The sequence below is a fragment of the Pseudophryne corroboree genome, chromosome 9, assembly GCF_028390025.1.
Source record: "Pseudophryne corroboree isolate aPseCor3 chromosome 9, aPseCor3.hap2, whole genome shotgun sequence".
NCBI classification, from domain to species: domain Eukaryota; kingdom Metazoa; phylum Chordata; class Amphibia; order Anura; family Myobatrachidae; genus Pseudophryne; species Pseudophryne corroboree.
The window spans coordinates 22,086,994-22,107,363 of record NC_086452.1 but is presented as its reverse complement, the minus strand read 5'-3'; the positions used below and the strand labels follow the sequence as shown (position 1 = coordinate 22,107,363).

General features: G+C 44.8%; 1 protein-coding gene across 1 annotated transcript in view; it reads left to right on the top strand.

Moving 5' to 3' along the window:
• ST6GALNAC3 (ST6 N-acetylgalactosaminide alpha-2,6-sialyltransferase 3) overlaps positions 1-20,370 on the top strand; it is a 409,118-nt gene that overhangs the window by 218,675 nt on the left and 170,073 nt on the right. The window contains exon 3 of the mRNA XM_063939049.1: positions 16,777-17,186. Within this exon, the coding sequence (XP_063795119.1) occupies positions 16,777-17,186 (410 nt within the window). The remainder of the gene's footprint in view (positions 1-16,776; positions 17,187-20,370) is intronic.

Sequence of the window (20,370 nt, the reverse complement as noted above, 5' to 3'; positions counted from 1 at the left end):
CCACCGCGTGACGAAGACTGGAGCGCCAGGATAATAAATAAATAAACACTCATGAACATGCCCTGCCATCAGCTGAAGCAAGAAGTGGTGACGAGGTGTAATTTAACCCTCTATATGCTTCAGAGGATGGAGGAGCAGCAAAAGGCCATTCAAGCCTATACATCTGCCTACTATATAGGCAAAGGAATGGGAATACACCTGACTCAGGCGCAGTGGAGAATGATTTCCATGTTGTGCAAGGTTCTCCAACCCTTTGAACTTGCCACACGTGAAGTCAGTTCAGACACTGCCAGCCTGAGTCAGGTCATTCCCCTCATCAGGCTTTTGCAGAAGCAGCTGGAGAGATTGAAGGAGGAGCTAAAACGGAGCGATTCCGCTAGGCATGTGGGACTTGTGGATGGAGCCCTTCATTCGCTTAACCAGGATTCAAGGGTGGTCAATCTGTTGAAATCAGAGCACTACATTTTGGCCACCGTGCTCGATCCTAGGTTTAAAGCCTAAATTGTATCTCTCTTTCCGGCAGACACAAGTCTGCAGATGTTCAAAGACCTGCTGGTGAGACAATTGTCAAGTCAAGCGTAACGTGACCGCCAACAGCTCCTCCTTCATTTTCTACCGCCACTGGAACTGCCAGGAAAAGGATAAAATTTCCAAAACCACCCACTGGCGGTGATGCAGGGCAGTCAGGAGCGAGTGCTGACATCTGGTCCGGACTGAAGGACCTGCCAACGATTACTGACATGTCATCTACTGTCACTGCATATGATTCTGTCACCATTGAAAGAATGGTGGAGGATTATATGAGTGACAGCATCCAAGTAGGCATGTCAGACAGTCCGTACATATGCTGGCAGGAAAAAGAGCAATTTGGAGGCCCATGCACAAACTGGCTTTATTTTACCTAAGTTGCCCCCCCCCCCCCCCTCCAGTGTGTACTCCGAAAGAGTGTTTAGTGCAGCCGGTCACCCTGTCAGCGATCGGCGTAGGAGGTTTCTTCCAGAAAATGTGGAGAAGATGATGTTCATCAAAATGAATTATAATAAATTCCTCAGTGGAGACATTTACCAGCAATTGCCTCCAGAAAGTACACAGGGACAGGTGATGGTGGATTCCAGTGGGGACGAATTAATACTCTGTGAGGAGGAGGATGTACACAGTGAAAGGGGTGAGGAATCGGGGGATGAGGAGGTGGACATCTTGCCTCTGTAGAGCCAGTTTGTGCAAGGAGAGATTGATTGCTTCTTTTTTGGTGGGGGCCGAAACCAACCAGTCATTTCAGCCACAGTCGTGTGGCAAACCCTGTCGCTGAAATGATGGGTTTGTTAAAGTGTGCATGTCCTGTTTATACAACATAAGGGTGGGTGGGAGGGCCCAAGGACAATTCCATCTTGCACCTCTTTTTTTAATTTATCTTTGCATCATGTGCTGTTTGGGAACTATTTTTTTAAGTGCCATCCTGTCTGACACTGCAGTGCCACTCCTAGATGGGCCAGGTGTTTGTGTTGGCCACTTGTGTCGCTTAGCTTAGTCATCCAGCGACCTTGGTGCAAATTTTAGGACTAAAAATAATATTGTGAGGTGTGAGGTGTTCAGAATAGACTGGAAATGAGTGGAAATTATGGTTATTGAGGTTAATAATACTATAGGATCAAAATTACCCCCAAATTCTATAATTTAAACTGTTTTTGAGGGTTTAAAAAAAAAAAAAAAACACCCGAATCCAAAACGCATAATAATCCGACAAAAATTTGAAAGGGTGGTTTTGAAAAAACGTGTTCAAATCCAAAACACGACCGCGGAACTGAATCCAAAACCAAAACACAAAACCTGAAAAATGCCCGCTGCACATCTCTAGTTATAATGTGAATAATGGACACTACTGTGCAGTATAATGTGACTAATGGACACTACTGTGTGGTGTAGTGTGACTAATGGACATTACTGTGTGGTGTAATGCGACTAATGGGCACTACTGTGCGGTATAATGTGAATAACGGACACTACTGTGCGGTTACAATGTGAATAACGGACACTACCGTGCTGTATAATGTGACTAGTGGACACTACTGCGCGGTATAATGTGAATAACGGACACTACTGTGCTGTATAATGTGACTAATGGACACTAATGTGTGGTATAATGTGTCTAATGGACACTACTGTGCGGTATAATGTAAATTCCGGTCACTAATGTGCGGTATAATGTGACTAATGGACACTACTGCGCGATATAATGTGAATAATGGACACTACTGTAGTGTTCACTCTAGGAGTGAAAAGGGGCAGGGCGCCGGACTCCGGGGGCACAGGTGCGCGCGTCCGAAATGGGGGCGCGGCCACGCAAATTAGGGGGCGTGGCCACGCCTCCGTCATTTTAGGGGGCGTTGCGGCCCACAGACGCTACTATAGAGAGCGTCTGTGGCCGGCGACGTCACTGTTGGGGGCGTGCCCAGCACCTCCGTCGGTGCTGGGCTTCCCCCAGCCCTCTCCCAATGCGTGAATGGATGCCGCGCGCATGCGCACGGCATCTATACACGCCGGGAGGGCAGGGAGCGGGCGCCTGTTCTAGCAGGGCGCCGCAAAAGGGGCAGGGCGGGTTTTGCCTGTTAAAAAATGGGCAGGGCGCGGCGCCCTGCTAAAACAGCCTAGAGTGAACACTACTACTGTGTGGTATAATGTGACTAATGGACACTGCTGTGCTGTATAATGTAAATAATGGACACTACTTTGCAGTATAATGTGACTAACGGACACTACTGTGAGGTATAATGTGACTAACGGACATTACGGTGCTGAATAATGTGACTAACGGTTACTATTGTGAAGGGTAATGGGACTAACAGATGCTACTGTGCAGTGTAATGTGGCTAACGGACGCTACTGTGCAGTATAATGTGACTAACGGACACTACTGTGCGGTGTAATGTGACTAAAGGACACTACTGTGCAGTGTAATATGACTAACAGACGCCACTGTGTGGTGTAATGTGACTAATGGACACTACTGCGCAGTGTAATGTGACTAACGGACACTACTGTTCAGTATAATGTGGCTAACAGACGCTACTGTGCAGTGTAATGTGACTAATGGACACTACTGTGCAGTGTAATGTGACTAACGGAAGCAACTGTGCAGTATAATGTGACTAATGGACACTACTGTGCGGTGTAATGTGACTAACGGACGATACTGTGCAGTGTAATGTGACTAATGGACACTACTGTTCAGTGTAATGTGGCTAACAGATGCTACTGTGCAGTGTAATGTGACTAACGGACGCAACTGTGCAGTATAATGTGACTAATGGACACTACTGTGCTGTGTAATGTGACTAACGGACGCTACTGTGCAGTGTAATGTGACTAATGGACGCTACTGTGCGGTGTAATGTGAATAACAGACACTACTGTGCGATATAATGTGACTAAAGGACACTGCTGTGCGGTGTAATGTGACTAACGGGCGCTACTGTGTGGTATAATGTGACTAATGGACACTACTGTGCGGTGTAATGTGAATAACAGATACTACTGTGTGGTATAATGTGACTAATGGACACTACTGTGCGGTGTAATGTGAATAACAGACACTACTGTGTGGTATAATGTGACTAATGGACACTACTGTGCGGTATAATGTGACTAAAGGACACTACTGTGCGGTGTAATGTGACTAATGGACACTACTGTGCGGTGTAATGTGACTAATGGACACTACTGTGCTGTGTAATGTGACTAATGGACATTACTGTGCTGTGTAATGTGACTAATGGACACTACTGTGCTGTGTAATGTGACTAACGGACACTACTGTGCGGTGTAATGTGACTAATGGACACTAGTGTGCGGTGTAATGTGACTAATGGACACTACTGTGCGGTGTAATGTGACTAATGGGCACTACTGTGCTGTGTAATGTGACTAATGGACACTACTGTGCGGTGTAATGTGACTAATGGACACTACTGTGCGGTGTAATGTGACTAATGGACACTACTGTGCTGTGTAATGTGACTAATGGACACTACTGTGCGGTGTAATGTGACTAATGGACACTACTGTGCGGTGTAATGTGACTAACGGACGCTACTGTGCGGTGTAATGTGACTAATGGACAGTACTGTGCGGTGTAATGTGACTAACGGACACTACAGTGCAGTATAATGTGACTAATGGACACTACTGTGCTATGTAATGTGACTAATGGACACTACTGTGCTGTGTAATGTGACTAATGGACACTACTGTGCTGTGTAATGTGACTAATGGACACTACTGTGCTGTGTAATGTGACTAATGGACACTACTGTGCGGTGTAATGTGAATAACGGACACTACTGTGCTGTGTAATGTGACTAATGGACACTACTGTGCTGTGTAATGTGACTAACGGACACTACTGTGCGGTGTAATGTGACTAATGCACACTACTGTGCTGTGTAATGTGAATAAGGGACACTACTGTGCGGTGTAATGTGAATAACGGACACTACTGTGCGGTGTAATGTGACTAATGGACACTACTGTGCAGTGTAATGTGACTAACGGACACTACTGTGCGGTGTAATGTGAATAACGGACACTACTGTGCGGTGTAATGTGACTGACGGACACTACTGTGCTGTGTAATGTGACTAACGGACACTACTGTGCGGTGTAATGTGACTAATGGACACTACTGTGCGGTGTAATGTTACTTACGGACACTACTGTGCGGTGTAATGTGACTAATGGACACCACTGTGCGGTGTAATGTGACTAACGGACACTACTGTGCGGTGTAATGTGACTAATGGACACTACTGTGCGGTGTAATGTGACTAATGGACACTACTGTGCAGTGTAATGTGAGTGTGACTAACGGACACTACTGTGCGGTGTAATGTGACTAATGGACACTACTGTGCGGTGTAATGTGACTAATGGACACTACTGTGCGGTGTAATGTGACTAACGGACACTACTGTGCGGTATAATGTGAGTGTGACTAACGGACACTACTGTGCGGTGTAATGTGACTAACGGACACTACTGTGCTGTGTAATGTGACTAACGGACACTACTGTGCGGTGTAATGTGGCTAATGGACACTACTGTGCGGTTTAATGTGACTAATGGACACTACTGTGCGGTGTAATGTGACTAACGGACACTACTGTGCGGTGTAATGTGAATAACGGACACTACTGTGCGGTGTAATGTGACTAATGGACACTACTGTGCGGTGTAATGTGACTAATGGACACTACTGTGCGGTGTAATGTGACTAACGGACACTACTGTGCGGTGTAATGTGACTAATGGACGCTACTGTGCAGTGTAATGTGAGTGTGACTAACGGACATTACTGTGCAGTGTAATGTGACTAATGGACACTACTGTGCGGTGTAATATGACTAATGGACACTACTGTGCTGTGTAATGTGACTAACGGACACTACTGTGCGGTGTAATGTGAGTGTGACTAACGGACACTACTGTGCTGTGTAATGTGACTGACGGACACTACTGTGCGGTGTAATGTGACTAACGGACACTACTGTGCTGTGTAATGTGACTAACGGACACTACTGTGCTGTGTAATGTGAATAATGGACACTACTGTGCTGTGTAATGTGACTAACGGACACTACTGTGCGGTGTAATGTGACTAATGCACACTACTGTGCTGTGTAATGTGAATAAGGGACACTACTGTGCGGTGTAATGTGAATAACGGACACTAATGTGCGGTGTAATGTGACTAATGGACACTACTGTGCGGTGTAATGTGACTAACGGACACTACTGTGCGGTGTTATGTGAATAACGGACACTACTGTGCTGTGTAATGTGACTTACGGACACTACTGTGCTGTGTAATGTGACTAACGGACACTACTGTGCAGTGTAATGTGACTAATGGACACTACTGTGCGGTGTAATGTTACTTACGGACACTACTGTGCGGTGTAATGTGACTAATGGACACTACTGTGCGGTGTAATGTGACTAACGGACACTACTGTGCAGTGTAATGTGACTAATGGACACTACTGTGCGGTGTAATGTGACTAATGGACACTACTGTGCAGTGTTATGTGAGTGTGACTAACGGACACTACTGTGCGGTGTAATGTGACTAATGGACACTACTGTGCGGTGTAATGTGACTAATGGACACTACTGTGCGGTGTAATGTGACTAACGGACACTACTGTGCGGTATAATGTGAGTGTGACTAACGGACACTACTGTGCGGTGTTATGTGACTAAGGGACACTACTGTGCTGTGTAATGTGACTAACGGACACTACTGTGCTGTGTAATGTGGCTAATGGACACTACTGTGCGGTGTAATGTGACTAATGGACACCTCTGTGCAGTGTAATGTGACTAACGGACACTACTGTGCGGTGTAATGTGAATAACGGACACTACTGTGCGGTGTAATGTGACTAAAGGACACTACTGTGCGGTGTAATGTGACTAATGGACGCTACTGTGCAGTGTAATGTGAGTGTGACTAACGGACATTACTGTGCAGTGTAATGTGACTAATGGACACTACTGTGTGGTGTAATATGACTAATGGACACTACTGTGCTGTGTAATGTGACTAACGGACACTACTGTGCAGTGTAATGTGAGTGTGACTAACGGACACTACTGTGTGGTGTAATGTGACTAACGGACACTACTGTGCGGTGTAATGTGACTAACGGACACTACTGTGCTGTGTAATGTGACTAACGGACACTACTGTGCTGTGTAATGTGAATAATGGACACTACTGTGCTGTGTAATGTGACTAACGGACACTACTGTGCGGTGTAATGTGACTAATGCACACTACTGTGCTGTGTAATGTGAATAAGGGACACTACTGTGCGGTGTAATGTGAATAACGGACACTACTGTGCGGTGTAATGTGACTAATGGACACTACTGTGCGGTGTAATGTGACTAACGGACACTACTGTGCGGTGTAATGTGAATAACGGACACTACTGTGCGGTGTAATGTGACTGACGGACACTACTGTGCTGTGTAATGTGACTAACGGACACTACTGTGCAGTGTAATGTGACTAATGGACACTACTGTGCGGTGTAATGTGGCTAATGGACACTACTGTGCTGTGTAATGTGACTAATGGACACTACTGTGCGGTGTAATGTTACTTACGGACACTACTGTGCGGTGTAATGTGACTAATGGACACTACTGTGCGGTGTAATGTGACTAATGGACACTACTGTGCGGTGTAATGTGACTAATGGACACTACTGTGCAGTGTAATGTGAGTGTGACTAACGGACACTACTGTGCAGTGTAATGTGACTAATGGACACTACTGTGCGGTGTAATGTGACTAATGGACACTACTGTGCGGTGCAATGTGACTAACGGACACTACTGTGCGGTGTAATGTGAATAACGGACACTACTGTGCGGTGTAATGTGACTAACGGACACTACTGTGCTGTGTAATGTGACTAACGGACACTACTGTGCGGTGTAATGTGGCTAATGGACACTACTGTGCGTGTAATGTGACTAACGGACACTACTGTGCAGTGTAATGTGACTAATGGACACTACTGTGCGGTGTATTGTGACTAATGGACACTACTGTGCGGTGTAATGTGACTAACGGACACTACTGTGCGGTGTAATGTGACTAATGGACACTACTGTGCAGTGTAATGTGAGTGTGACTAACGGACAGTACTGTGCTGTGTAATGTGACTAATGGACACTACTGTGCGGTGTAATATGACTAATGGACACTACTGTGCTGTGTAATGTGACTAACAGACACTACTGTGCTGTGTAATGTGACTGACGGACACTACTGTGCGGTGTAATGTGACTAACGGACACTACTGTGCTGTGTAATGTGACTAACGGACACTACTGTGCTGTGTAATGTGGCAAATGGACACTACTGTGCTGTGTAATGTGACTAACGGACACTACTGTGCTGTGTAATGTGAATAATGGACACTACTGTGCTGTGTAATGTGAATAACGGACACTACTGTGCGGTGTAATGTGACTAACGGACACTACTGTGCTGTGTAATGTGACTAACGGACACTACTGTGCTGTGTAATGTGGCAAATGGACACTACTGTGCTGTGTAATGTGACTAACGGACACCACTGTGCTGTGTAATGTGAATAATGGACACTACTGTGCTGTGTAATGTGAATAACGGACACTACTGTGCGGTGTAATGTGACTAACGGACACTACTGTGCTGTGTAATGTGACTAACGGACACTACTGTGTGGTGTAATGTGGCTAATGGACACTACTGTGCGGTGTAATGTGACTAACGGACACTACTGTGCGGTGTAATGTGGCTAATGGACACTACTGTGCTGTGTAATGTGACTAATGGACACTACTGTGCGGTGTAATGTGACTAATGGACACTACTGTGCGGTGTAATGTGGCTAATGGACACTACTGTGCTGTGTAATGTGACTAATGGACACTACTGTGCTGTGTAATGTGACTAATGGACACTACTGTGCGGTGTAATGTGACTAATGGACACTACTGTGCGGTGTAATGTGGCTAATGGACACTACTGTGCTGTGTAATGTGACTAATGGACACTACTGTGCGGTGTAATGTGACTAATGGACACTACTGTGCTGTGTAATGTGACTAATTGACACTACTGTGCGGTGTAATGTGGCTAATGGACACTACTGTGCTGTGTAATGTGACTAATGGACACTACTGTGCGGTGTAATGTGACTAATGGACACTACTGTGCGGTGTAATGTGACTAGTGGACACTACTGTGCGGTGTAATGTGGCTAATGGACACTACAGTGCTGTGTAATGTGACTAATGGACACTACTGTGCGGTGTAATGTGACTAATGGACACTACTGTGCGGTGTAATGTGACTAAGGGACACTACTGTGCTGTGTAATGTGACTAATGGACACTACTGTGCGGTGTAATGTGACTAATGGACACTACTGTGCTGTGTAATGTGACTAACGGACACTACTGTGTGGTATAATGTGACTAATGGACACTACTGTGCTGTGTAATGTGACTAACGGACACTACTGTGCTGTGTAATGTGACTAACAGACACTACTGTGCGGTGTAATGTGGCTAATGGACACTACTGTGCGGTGTAATGTGACTAACGGACACTACTGTGCGGTGTAATGTGATGTTGCCGTATAGGTAATTACCCGCACTCAGTATAATATAAGGGCAATTGATGTTGTCTGAATCAAAATATAATTCATTATAAATAGGCGATGTAACCATATTGAACAGTATACTGGATATATATAGTAAGGAATAGATATGAAATAAGTTTGAATGTATGAGGTAATGTGTAGCTGTTTTAAGAAATTAGGCTTGTATATGTGTTTATATATTTATACTGTATATATATTTGTGTTTTACAGTAAGATCAAGAGTCATTGTAGAGAAAAGGTATTAGGCCATAAATGATAATAGGGGTGTGACAGAGCTCTGTTGGTCATTGGAATTCACAGGTGTGCTTACAGTAGATCAGAATCAAGGTTTGCAATACCTATCGCAATTATAAAACTGGTTTGTCTATTGTCCAGTAAAGGTTAAAGCTAGGGAGCATAAATTAACTACTATGAAAAGAGATCACATCCATTGATAAAACATGGTGTAACCCACCCCAGGAAAACTTGTCAATACAATAGAACTTTGGATGAAAAGACATTCCAGATTTTACAATACTATACTTGCTTAAGGCAGTGTGGACACCACACTTTTATGACACCATGCCTCTGTGAACAGGACACGACAGCCCAGTTCAATGTTTGTTTTATTACACCTTGGAATCTGACAAAGCTATAATTATCTATTCCATTGGAAACTATGAGAATATGATAGTTTGAATTGGTAAAATATGGGATAAAAGGAGCAGGCTTTTTAGTTAGGGGTTAGAGGAGGAAGGAGAAGGAGAGAAGGAAGGAAGTCAGTCAGGAGGAGAAGTCATGGAGAACATGCAGAAGGAATGATTCTTGGGATGGCAATCTTTAACTTGCAAGTATACATTTTATGTTAGTAATTGAACTGTTTGTGAAACTTATGTCATGTTGTTTTATGTTATATAATGAAGGAAGCATTAGATAAATAATTAGTATATATATCACTACTGTGTATATCTTATTCTGTACGATTTGATCTGCCTGTAAATAAATAATCATATAAAAAGAGCGGTAATATTCAAGCTTGAACTCTCTTTAAGGAATCTTAACTTCATAATTTCATAAATCAATAGTGACTAACGGACACTACTGTGCTGTGTAATGTGACTAACGGACACTACTGTGCGGTGTAATGTGGCTAATGGACACTACTGTGCGGTGTAATGTGACTAACGGACACTACTGTGCAGTGTAATGTGACTAATGGACACTACTGTGCGGTGTAATGTGACTAACGGACACTACTGTGAGGTGTAATGTGACTAATGGACACTACTGTGCTGTGTAATGTGACTAGCGAACACTAATGTGCGGTGTAATGTGACTAATGGAAACTACTGAGGTGTAATGTGACTAGCGAACACTACTGTGCTGTGTAATATGACTAGCGAACACTACTGTGCGGTGTAATGTGACTAACGGACACTACTGTGCGGTGTAATGTGACTAACGGACACTACTGTGAGGTGTAATGTGACTAATGGACATTACTGTGCAGTGTAATGTGAGTGTGACTAACGGACATTACTGTGCTGTGTAATGTGACTAATGGACACTACTGTGCGGTGTAATATGACTAGTGGACACTACTGTGCGGTGTAATGTGACTAACGGACACTACTGTGCTGTGTAATGTGACTAACGGACACTACTGTGCGGTGTAATGTGACTAACGGACACTACTGTGCGGTGTAATGTGAGTGTGACTAACGGACACTACTGTGCTGTGTAATGTGACTGACGGACACTACTGTGCTGTGTAATGTGACTAACGGACACTAGTTTTCACTCTAGGATTTTTTTAGGGCAGGGTGCTGTTCACGGGTAGGGCACATTTTTCATTCGGGAGGGCACATTTTTCGTTCGGGAGGGCACATTTTTCGTTCGGGAGGGCACATTTTTCAGTTAGAAGGGCAAAATTAGGTACATACTATAATGCTTGGTCCTCCCATTCCCACGTGATAAAGAATGGGCAGTGCGCGCCAAAGGCGCGCAGCAAAATTTTAGGGGCGCTGTTTTTCGTGGGGAAGGGGCATGGCCACATAATAGTGGCAATTCACATTACACCACACAGTAGTGCAGCTTAATACACACTGCACCAGGTAGAACCTCCTATACACACTGCGACAGGTAGAGCACGTTATACATATTGCGCCAGGCAGAGCACATTCTACACTTTGCGCCAGGCAGAGCACGTTATACACATTGCGCCAGGTAGAGAGCACTGAGACACACTGCACCAGGTAGAGAGCACTGAGACACACTGCACCAGGTAGAGAGCACTGAAACACACTGCACCAGGTAGAACCTCCTATACACACTGCGACAGGTAGAGCACGTTATACATATTGCGCCAGGCAGAGCACATTCTACACTTTGCGCCAGGCAGAGCACGTTATACACATTGCGCCAGGTAGAGAGCACTGAGACACACTGCACCAGGTAGAGAGCACTGAGACACACTGCACCAGGTAGAGAGCACCGAGAAACATTGCACCAGGTAGAGAGCACCGAGAAACATTGCTCCAGGTAGAGAGCACCGAGAAACATTGCACCAGGTAGAGAGCACCGAGTAACATTGCACCAGGTAGAGAGCACGTTATACACATTGCACCAGGTAGAGAGCACTGAGACACATTGCACCAGGTAGAGAGCACTGAGAAACACTGCACCAGGTAGAGAGCACTGAGACACATTGCACCAGGTAGAGAGCACTGAGAAACATTGCACCAGGTAGAGAGCACTGAGAAACACTGCACCAGGTAGAGAGCACTGAGAAACATTGCACCAGGTAGAGAGCACTGAGAAACATTGCACTAGGTAGAGAGCACTGAGAAACATTGCACCAGGTAGAGAGCACTGAGAAACATTGCACTAGGTAGAGAGCACTGAGAAACATTGCACCAGGGAGAGAGCACTGAGGCACATTGCACCAGGGAGAGAGCACTGAGACACATTGCACCAGGGAGAGAGCACTGGGAGGGAGGGGAGGACGGGCAGATGCAGAGCAGCACTCACCGTTGCAGCGGGTCCAGTCTCTTGATGCTGACGGCGGAGCCCAGGTCGCCGTGGTGAGGGGGAATGGCCGTGCAGCGCCGTGGTGAGGGGGAATTTCAAACCATGCCGGAGGACTGGCGGGCGGGAGACACCGCAGGCTCTGATTGGCTGCTCCTCCACGCTGCACGCTGACCCTGTCTCCACCTTCAACTGAGAGCTATCAGCGCGGCAGGGGGAGGAGTAACAGTGCGGCAGGGGGAGAAATGACAGCACACTGGCGCGGGGAGAAGTGACAGCGCTGGCGCGGGGAGAAGGCAGTCCTTTGGTGATTAACAGGGCGGCAGGGCGGGCACAAACGGGCAGGGCGCTTTCTGTCACTCAGAAAAGGGGCAGGGCGCAGCGCCCTGCGAAAGAAGCTTAGAGTGAACACTAGGACACTACTGTGCTGTGTAATGTGACTGACGGACACTACTGTGCGGTGTAATGTGACTAACGGACACTACTGTGCTGTGTAATGTGACTAACGGACACTACTGTGCTGTGTAATGTGACTAACGGACACTACTGTGCTGTGTAATGTGACTGACGGACACTGCTGTGCGGTGTAATGTGACTAACGGACACTACTGTGCTGTGTAATGTGACTAACGGACACTACTGTGCTGTGTAATGTGACTAACGGACACTACTGTGCTGTGTAATGTGAATAATGGACACTACTGTGCTGTGTAATGTGACTAACGGACACTACTGTGCGCTGTAATGTGAATTGGTACTATTATGTGGCCACACCCCTTCCCTATATTTTTGACAAGCGCCTATATGGGGGAGAGGGGGCACCAATTCTGGTACAGGGCAGGACACCAAAATGGCTAGTGACGTAACTGCCCACAGTCCTATAACCCGGTAGCCCTGTGGGAGGTATAACATTAGGGGACATGCCTACGTGCCTCGGATAGTTTCTCCTGCACATAAGCAGACGCTCTCCGGTAAGCACGTCTCCATATGGTTTTCTTAAGGCGCAGTGTTCTGTATGTTCAGCGGCGGCTTCTATTCTGTGGTATCCAAATACAATTAAAGCAAAAACGACTTTATCACCAAGAGTACTTAGCTGTGTTCTTTTACATATTTAATTATATTGCTCATTATGATTTGGAAAAAAAAGTAATTTCAGCAGCTAAGGCAGCATTGAAATATGCATATTTTTTATTTCTTGCAATCAAAATGACATTTATTATCTGTATAAAATCCGAGTGCTTTACAGGAATGCGAGCGGGATAAGAGCGGCGTGCTGTAGTAACTGGAGGACTCGCCCGGATTACAGCTGACATGCTTTGTTAGGGGACAATTCATATAACGAGCCATAATCTCTCCCGGCAAAGCAGCCTGCAATTTATACGCGGAGATAAACTATGCAATATGCTGCCCGCTTTTATGTTGCCTGTCTGTTTTACGCCCGGATTACCCATCAATCTAATCTATAAAATGGAAGGAATATTAATGTGTTTCACCACTGTGGGAAGCCAGACGTTATTGACACCAACCTTTTATAGTGTAGAGCAGTGATGGCTAACCTTGACGCTCCAGCTGTTGTTGAACTACACATCCCAGCATGCCCTGCATCAGTTTTAGCCATCACTGGTATAGAGCATACTCTTCCGGATCCTGCTGTCCCCTGCACCCCCGGAAGAGTGGGCACCACTCCCGCATCCTAGTACAGGGGGTGGAATGGAAGAGATCCGTCAGAAAAAGGCTTCCCTCTCCGTACGCAGAAGTCACCCAGAGCTTTTAATTCACACATCCACAACACTCGGGGTGGTTTTGCCACCGCCCTCTTCTTTCCCAAATCGCCCCACTGCTGGAAAGACAGACCCGGCCAAATTGCGCCTGCGCTGCATTAAAAAAACTTGCTGTTTATGTCCGTGAAAAGAGAGCTGTGCGACTCAGAATAAGCCCCCCATGCACACGTCTGATCCATATGGCCGTCCGTATTACTAAATAGAATCGGGCCAGAAGCCCTTAATGTAAAGGTGTTCTCGGCTGGAATACATCACAGTACTCTGCAAATGTTAATTTTCAATATATAAAGACACATATGCGCCTGTTTCCAGGCCGGTCGTTTGCAGGTGTGCGACCTATTGTGCAACACGCAAACTAATGATCTTGACAATCGGCGGTCACGTCTGATTGGCTGAATGCATCTAAATCCCTCCCATTTATGCTAATATTGCAGTAATGCTGCTGCTGCAATTTTTTACATTATTACAGTGATATCAGCAATCGTTCCGCAGTAATTAAGCAGATTCATTTTGCGTGTGATGCATCCCACCACTCATCGCAGGCATAGCGGCATTTAGTAACGTCGTATGCTTGAAACAAATCTCAATGGGCAGCTCTCCCAATACGAGCTGTCCATTGCGATACTAGGACTTCCAGGTTTATGACCTTATTACGTATGCGTCCCAGGGGACACTGGCAGGGATCTGATTGGAGAGGATTCTTAGGCTTCTATAAGGCAAAGCCATCTACAGATGGCGTTACCTACTGGATCCAAGCTCTGGTATGTAGACCCGGCGGGCAACGAGAAATGTGGCCAAACTTATGAAAATAAAGGTTAGACTGCTTTATCACCTTCGATATATCCCGCCATTAATGGGTTAAAAAGGAAGGTGTCTGATATATCGGGTGAGTGATGTAGGTGAGTATTGTTGTGAATTTGCTGAAACTATCTTGTGTCTTAGTCTAATTTACTTTGACACGGAGAATGTGACTTTTTGAGTTATTTACAGGTGTGTCCTTGTGCACCTATGGTGTGAGACGCCTGGCGCAACTTAGGCGCGCTGACACGAGCAGCGAATCCCGCACTTGAGCACTTTTTCTTCGATTTTGCATCATAATTCGCTAATAGTGTACAAAGCATTTAGATTTAGTATTTTTGTGGCTAAATAATTGGTATAATGTAACATATTGAGATGGATATTGTAATGAAAAGTCACATGGCGCCCAAACACGGCTATATGGTGCAATTCGAGGCTAGATGCGTGCGGACACATTTGCGTAACACTGTCTCGCCATGTACTAGGATCCTAATTCATGTTTGTACACAATTCCTAATTTTCACAAAACAGAGCGATTATCGGCAAACTGCGCATATTCTGCGATCGCAATGTGCATGCATCAAGGAGCCGCTGCGACCTCGCTCGCAATAAGGATTTCACGGAGAAGTGATTGACAGGAAGTGACCGCTTGGAGGTGTCAACGGGAAGTGGTTGGAAAAAAGCAGGGGTGTCATGTTCGTTTCCAGGACATGGCTGCGAGCTCATGTATCTGAAAAAAAACATGGCGCCTGCATCAATGTTCAATCTGCGTAGCCGTAGACTTACCCTTAACCTCGATGTTGGGTTTTTTATGAAGTTTTCATCCCACTATACATGGACTCCTGTCTGCACATCTGCATAGTGGGGCCACTGCTAGTAAGCTATCCCCAGTGGACCCTATAACACATCACTGCTCCTGCCAGTAAAATTCAGATAGTTACTAAATCTCTGTCTGCTGCCGTAGTGACCCCGGATCTGTTTCCCCCACCATTAAATGCTGATATCCCTGCTTCTTATATGTGCTGGGTGGGGGATTCTGGGACTTTGGCCAAGGAAGCGGACAATGGTGGTCATTCCGAGTTGTTCCTTCACTAGCAGTTTTTAGCAGCCGTGCAAACACTATGCCGCCGCCCACTGGGAGTGTATTTTAGCTTAGCAGAAGTGCGAACGAAAGGATTGCAGAGCGGCTACAAAAAATTTTTGTGCAGTTTTAGAGAAGCTCAAAACCTACTCAGCGCTTGCGATCACTGCAGACTGTTCAGTTCCTGTTTTGACGTCACAAACCCGCCCTGCGTTCTCCCAGCCACGCCTGCGTTTTTCCTGGCACGCCTGCGTTTTTTCGAACACTCCCTGAAAACAGTCAGTTGACACCCAGAAACGCCCACTTCATGTCAATCACTCTGCGGCTACCAGTGTGACTGAAAAGCTTCGCTAGACCCTGTGTGAAACTACATCTTTAGTTGTAATAGTACGACGTGCGTGTGCATTGCGCCGCATACGCATGCGCAGAAGTACCGTTTTTTGCCTCATCGCTGCACAGCGAATGAATGCAGCTAGCAATCAACTCGAAATGACCACCTATGACATCACCTTTAGCGGAATGCGCAAGCATTGCAGGGGGTAGAGCATAGATACCCCATTGATAATGATTTACTAGATGGTCAGGATTCCAAAGGGAAATGTCTTCTGTTGCTGGGAGATCCAAGGTTAATAATTCATATATATATAACTCATCACAAACACTATAATAATAGACAGGGACAGCGAGGGAACTGTATATATTAAGCCTGACAGGTATATTTTGATTAAGTCTGTGCTATAAACCACAAATAGGCTTCCTGTGGTCCTCCAGCCATTACAGACCAACGTTTCCCAGTTCTGTGACGGCTTCATGGCCACACTTTGCCCAAATCTCTTATAGACATTCCGGGATGCCATTGTGTAACCATAAGTCTCCTTTGTATCTCCAGCCTCTACAACTGGACTGTAGCCATTGTGCAATCGTGTCGAATTCGGGACAGATGATTGGTCAGAAGGTGGGACATGAAGTTGACCGCTCTTCCTGCATATGGAGGATGAACAACGCTCCAACAAGGGGCTACACGGAAGACGTGGGGAGACGAACCACCGTCCGGGTGGTATCCCATACGAGCGTTCCTCTCTTGCTCAAGGACCCGGATTACTTCTTCAAGGAAACCAATGACACCATCTACGTGATATGGGGTCCGTTCAGGAACATGCGACAAGACGGAAAGGGTATAGTCTACAACATGCTACGGAAAACGGTGGAGAATTACAGCAGCGCTAAAGTTTACGTTACAACCGAGACACGCATGAACTACTGCGACAGGATCTTCAAGCAGGAGACCGGGAAAGATCGGTGAGTTGCATGCTGCACTTTGCGGAAGCTTTACCTAATATCAATATCTGTAGTGTAATATCTGTTTAAGGGAGCAGCCAAACTTCCGTATTCACCGTGCGATAATGTTACGCCACTTCAGGTCAGAAAAATCTACAGTGTAGTGTTGAAGTTCCACGTAACGCCAAGATAAAAAGCCAGACGTTATGATAAAAAGCATAGATGTTATAATGTACGTAACATACATACTGTGTGCGGGAGAGCTTACAATCACATGCGGAGCAGGAGAGTTTGCAGGAAGGGGGCATAGGTAATTCCCATGGCCGTTGTGTAGGTGAGTACTGAAGGGTATGGGAAGAGGGTGCATTAACAGGCGTTATTGCTGGTAGAAAGACATAAAGAGGTTTCTGTTTCATATAAAGCCCCGTATGTTTTTTGACCACATTGATTACAATTTTTACTGCAACTTAAAAGCAGATGTCGCCACTGGCAGGCTTGCTGAAACCTATTGTTATCCAGGAAAAATAAATTTGCCTGCAGCTGGGCGAGTCCCCACGATTAGCTAAACTACTGACGACTTTGCAGGAAGAGTCTTTAAACAAAAATATCTTTCAGTAACGAACATGGCAGCAATTCAGCGCAATTTATTAATATGCAGAGATAACACAGATTTTCTATCGCCACTTCGTAAGAGGCTGCGCTTACCGCCAGGGGCAGTGTCGGGGCATATGTGCACGTATGACCGGCTGCCCCATGCAGAACAGAGCTCAAGGACCTGACGTTGTTGTTGCTCATCTGCCAGAGATAGTAGGCCGCTTCTGATTGGCTGCTCGTCTATTTAGTAAGTCCGCTCTCTGTTGGGAGCTTTTCAGGGGCAGTCCAACGTTTCTCTGTGGGTTTTTCTTTTTACTGGTGGATTTCCATAAAAAATAATGCTACAAAACAATTATCTTATTAAATATAAGTGGGTACATTTATTTGATATTAAATATAAGGTAGTGCATTTATATATTAGTAAATTTAAGGTAGTGCATTTGTATATTAGTAAATATAAGGTTGTGCATTTGTATATTAGTAAATATAAGGTAGTGCAATTGATATATTAGTAAATATAAGGTGGTGCATTTATTTATTAGTAAATACTGTATAAGGTAGTGCATTTATATATTAGTCAATATAAGGTAGTGCATTTATATATTAGTAAATAATAGGTAGTGCATTTATATATTAGTAAATAATAGGTAGTGCATTTATATATTAGTAAATACAAGGTAGTGCATTTATTTATTAGTAAATATAAGTTAGTGCATTTACTATTTATATATTAGTAAATATAAGGTAGTGCATTTATATATTAGTAAATAATAGGTAGTGCATTTATAAATTAGTAAATATATAAGGAAGTGCATTATATATTAGTAAATACAAGGTAGTGCATTTATGTATTAGTAAATACTGTATAAGGTAGTGCATTTATATATTAGTAAATACTGTATAAGGTAGTGCATTTATGTATTAGTAAATACTGTATAAGGTAGTGCATTTATATATTAGTAAATATAAGGTAGTGCATTTATATATTAGTAAATATAAGGTAGTTTATTTATATATTAGTAAATACTGTATAAGGTACTGCATTTATATATTAGTAAATACAAGGTAGTACAATTTATATGTATTTATATATTAGGCAATATAAGATAGTGCATTTATATATTACTTTTCGGGCCATATTTAGCTTCTAAGAATCATATATTTTGTAGATTATGTCAAAATATCATTATTTATATGTTAGAGAATATTTGAAAAAAAGTAACTATTCAGTTTGTTTGAGGTTTCCCTAAGAAAAATAATGGTCACACATACATACATACATACATACATACATACATACATACATACATACATACAGTACATACATACATTTTGTGGGTGAGTAAAATTTACAGGTGAAACAATGTCCTTGTATTGCTTGCTATAAATTATCAGTCTTTGCAAGGGGAGCATGTAAGTGATACCCCTTTCACTAAAAAATCCGGTATGGACCCGGTATATTGTCACGTCTATGCGGGTCGCTGTGTGGTGTGAAAGGAGTCAGTGACGAATTCCCGGGTTGCCTGACCCAGTAATTACACCTGGGAATAAAGAAGGGTAATTCCCGAGTAATTACCGGGTCAGGGGCAGTGTGAACGGGTTGCCGGGTCGATGTAATCTCCCAGTGCCGCCTCCGCACTCGCCTCCTGATGCCGTCTCGGAACCCCGCCCGCGATGGCAACCCGACCCGACATATTGCCAGGTCGGGAAGCAATGTAAAAGGGTTCAATGCTGGATCGCACCCGGGAAGGACCCATCTCCAATTCCAGGGTGCGACCCGGCATTGCGGTGTGAAAGGGGTATGAGGGATATATCCGGTCTTGCAGCAGCTCTGCAATCTTTCGGTTCTCTGTATTGTATCGGTTCTCTGTATTGCATAAGCTGATAATGAAGAAAATGTAACAATATTAGAAAGGTAAGTAGGAGTCAGGTAGGTGGCACAGTCATGATACCTGAGAAATTCCTGATTGTGACATCCCCACTTCTCCACCCTGCACAGCGGTATATTCAGTGTCGGACTGGGGCGTAAAGGGCCCACCAAGGGGAATGCGGTGATAGTGGCCCATCTTACGGGTGTGGCCAGTCTCCGCAGAGCCTTGAAATACACCATAGTAATGTGCAGTATAATGTAACATATGTATCATGTATAATACAAGTGCACAGTTTGGAACCTGATCCCTCAGGTACTGTGGCCCACTGGGAGTTTCCCCTGTGCCCTTGTGGGCCAGTCCAACCCTGGGTGTATTTAATAGAGGCTTCTTGATGTCCCAAGAGTACACTTTCCGCAAATGCCATCTTGGGGAGGTCAGGAACGATAATCTTTGCCACTCCCTGGCAGGTTCTTGCTGGAGCTATGAATCAGTGAGTGGGTGGCGTGAGGATGCTAGATAAATTCCTACATTTACACCTATGCACAAAATATCATCTCAAAGTAAAAATGGTGAGGGGAAAACAGCTGCAAAACCTTAGAGCTTTGTATCCACCCATGGGTCACTGTTATAACCTCAGTAAACCAAATAGAGAGAGAAAAGAGAGGGAGAGACAAGGAGAAGAGAGAGGGGAAAGAGGGGGAGAGAGAGAAATGTGGGAAGAGGGGGAGAAAGAAGAGGAG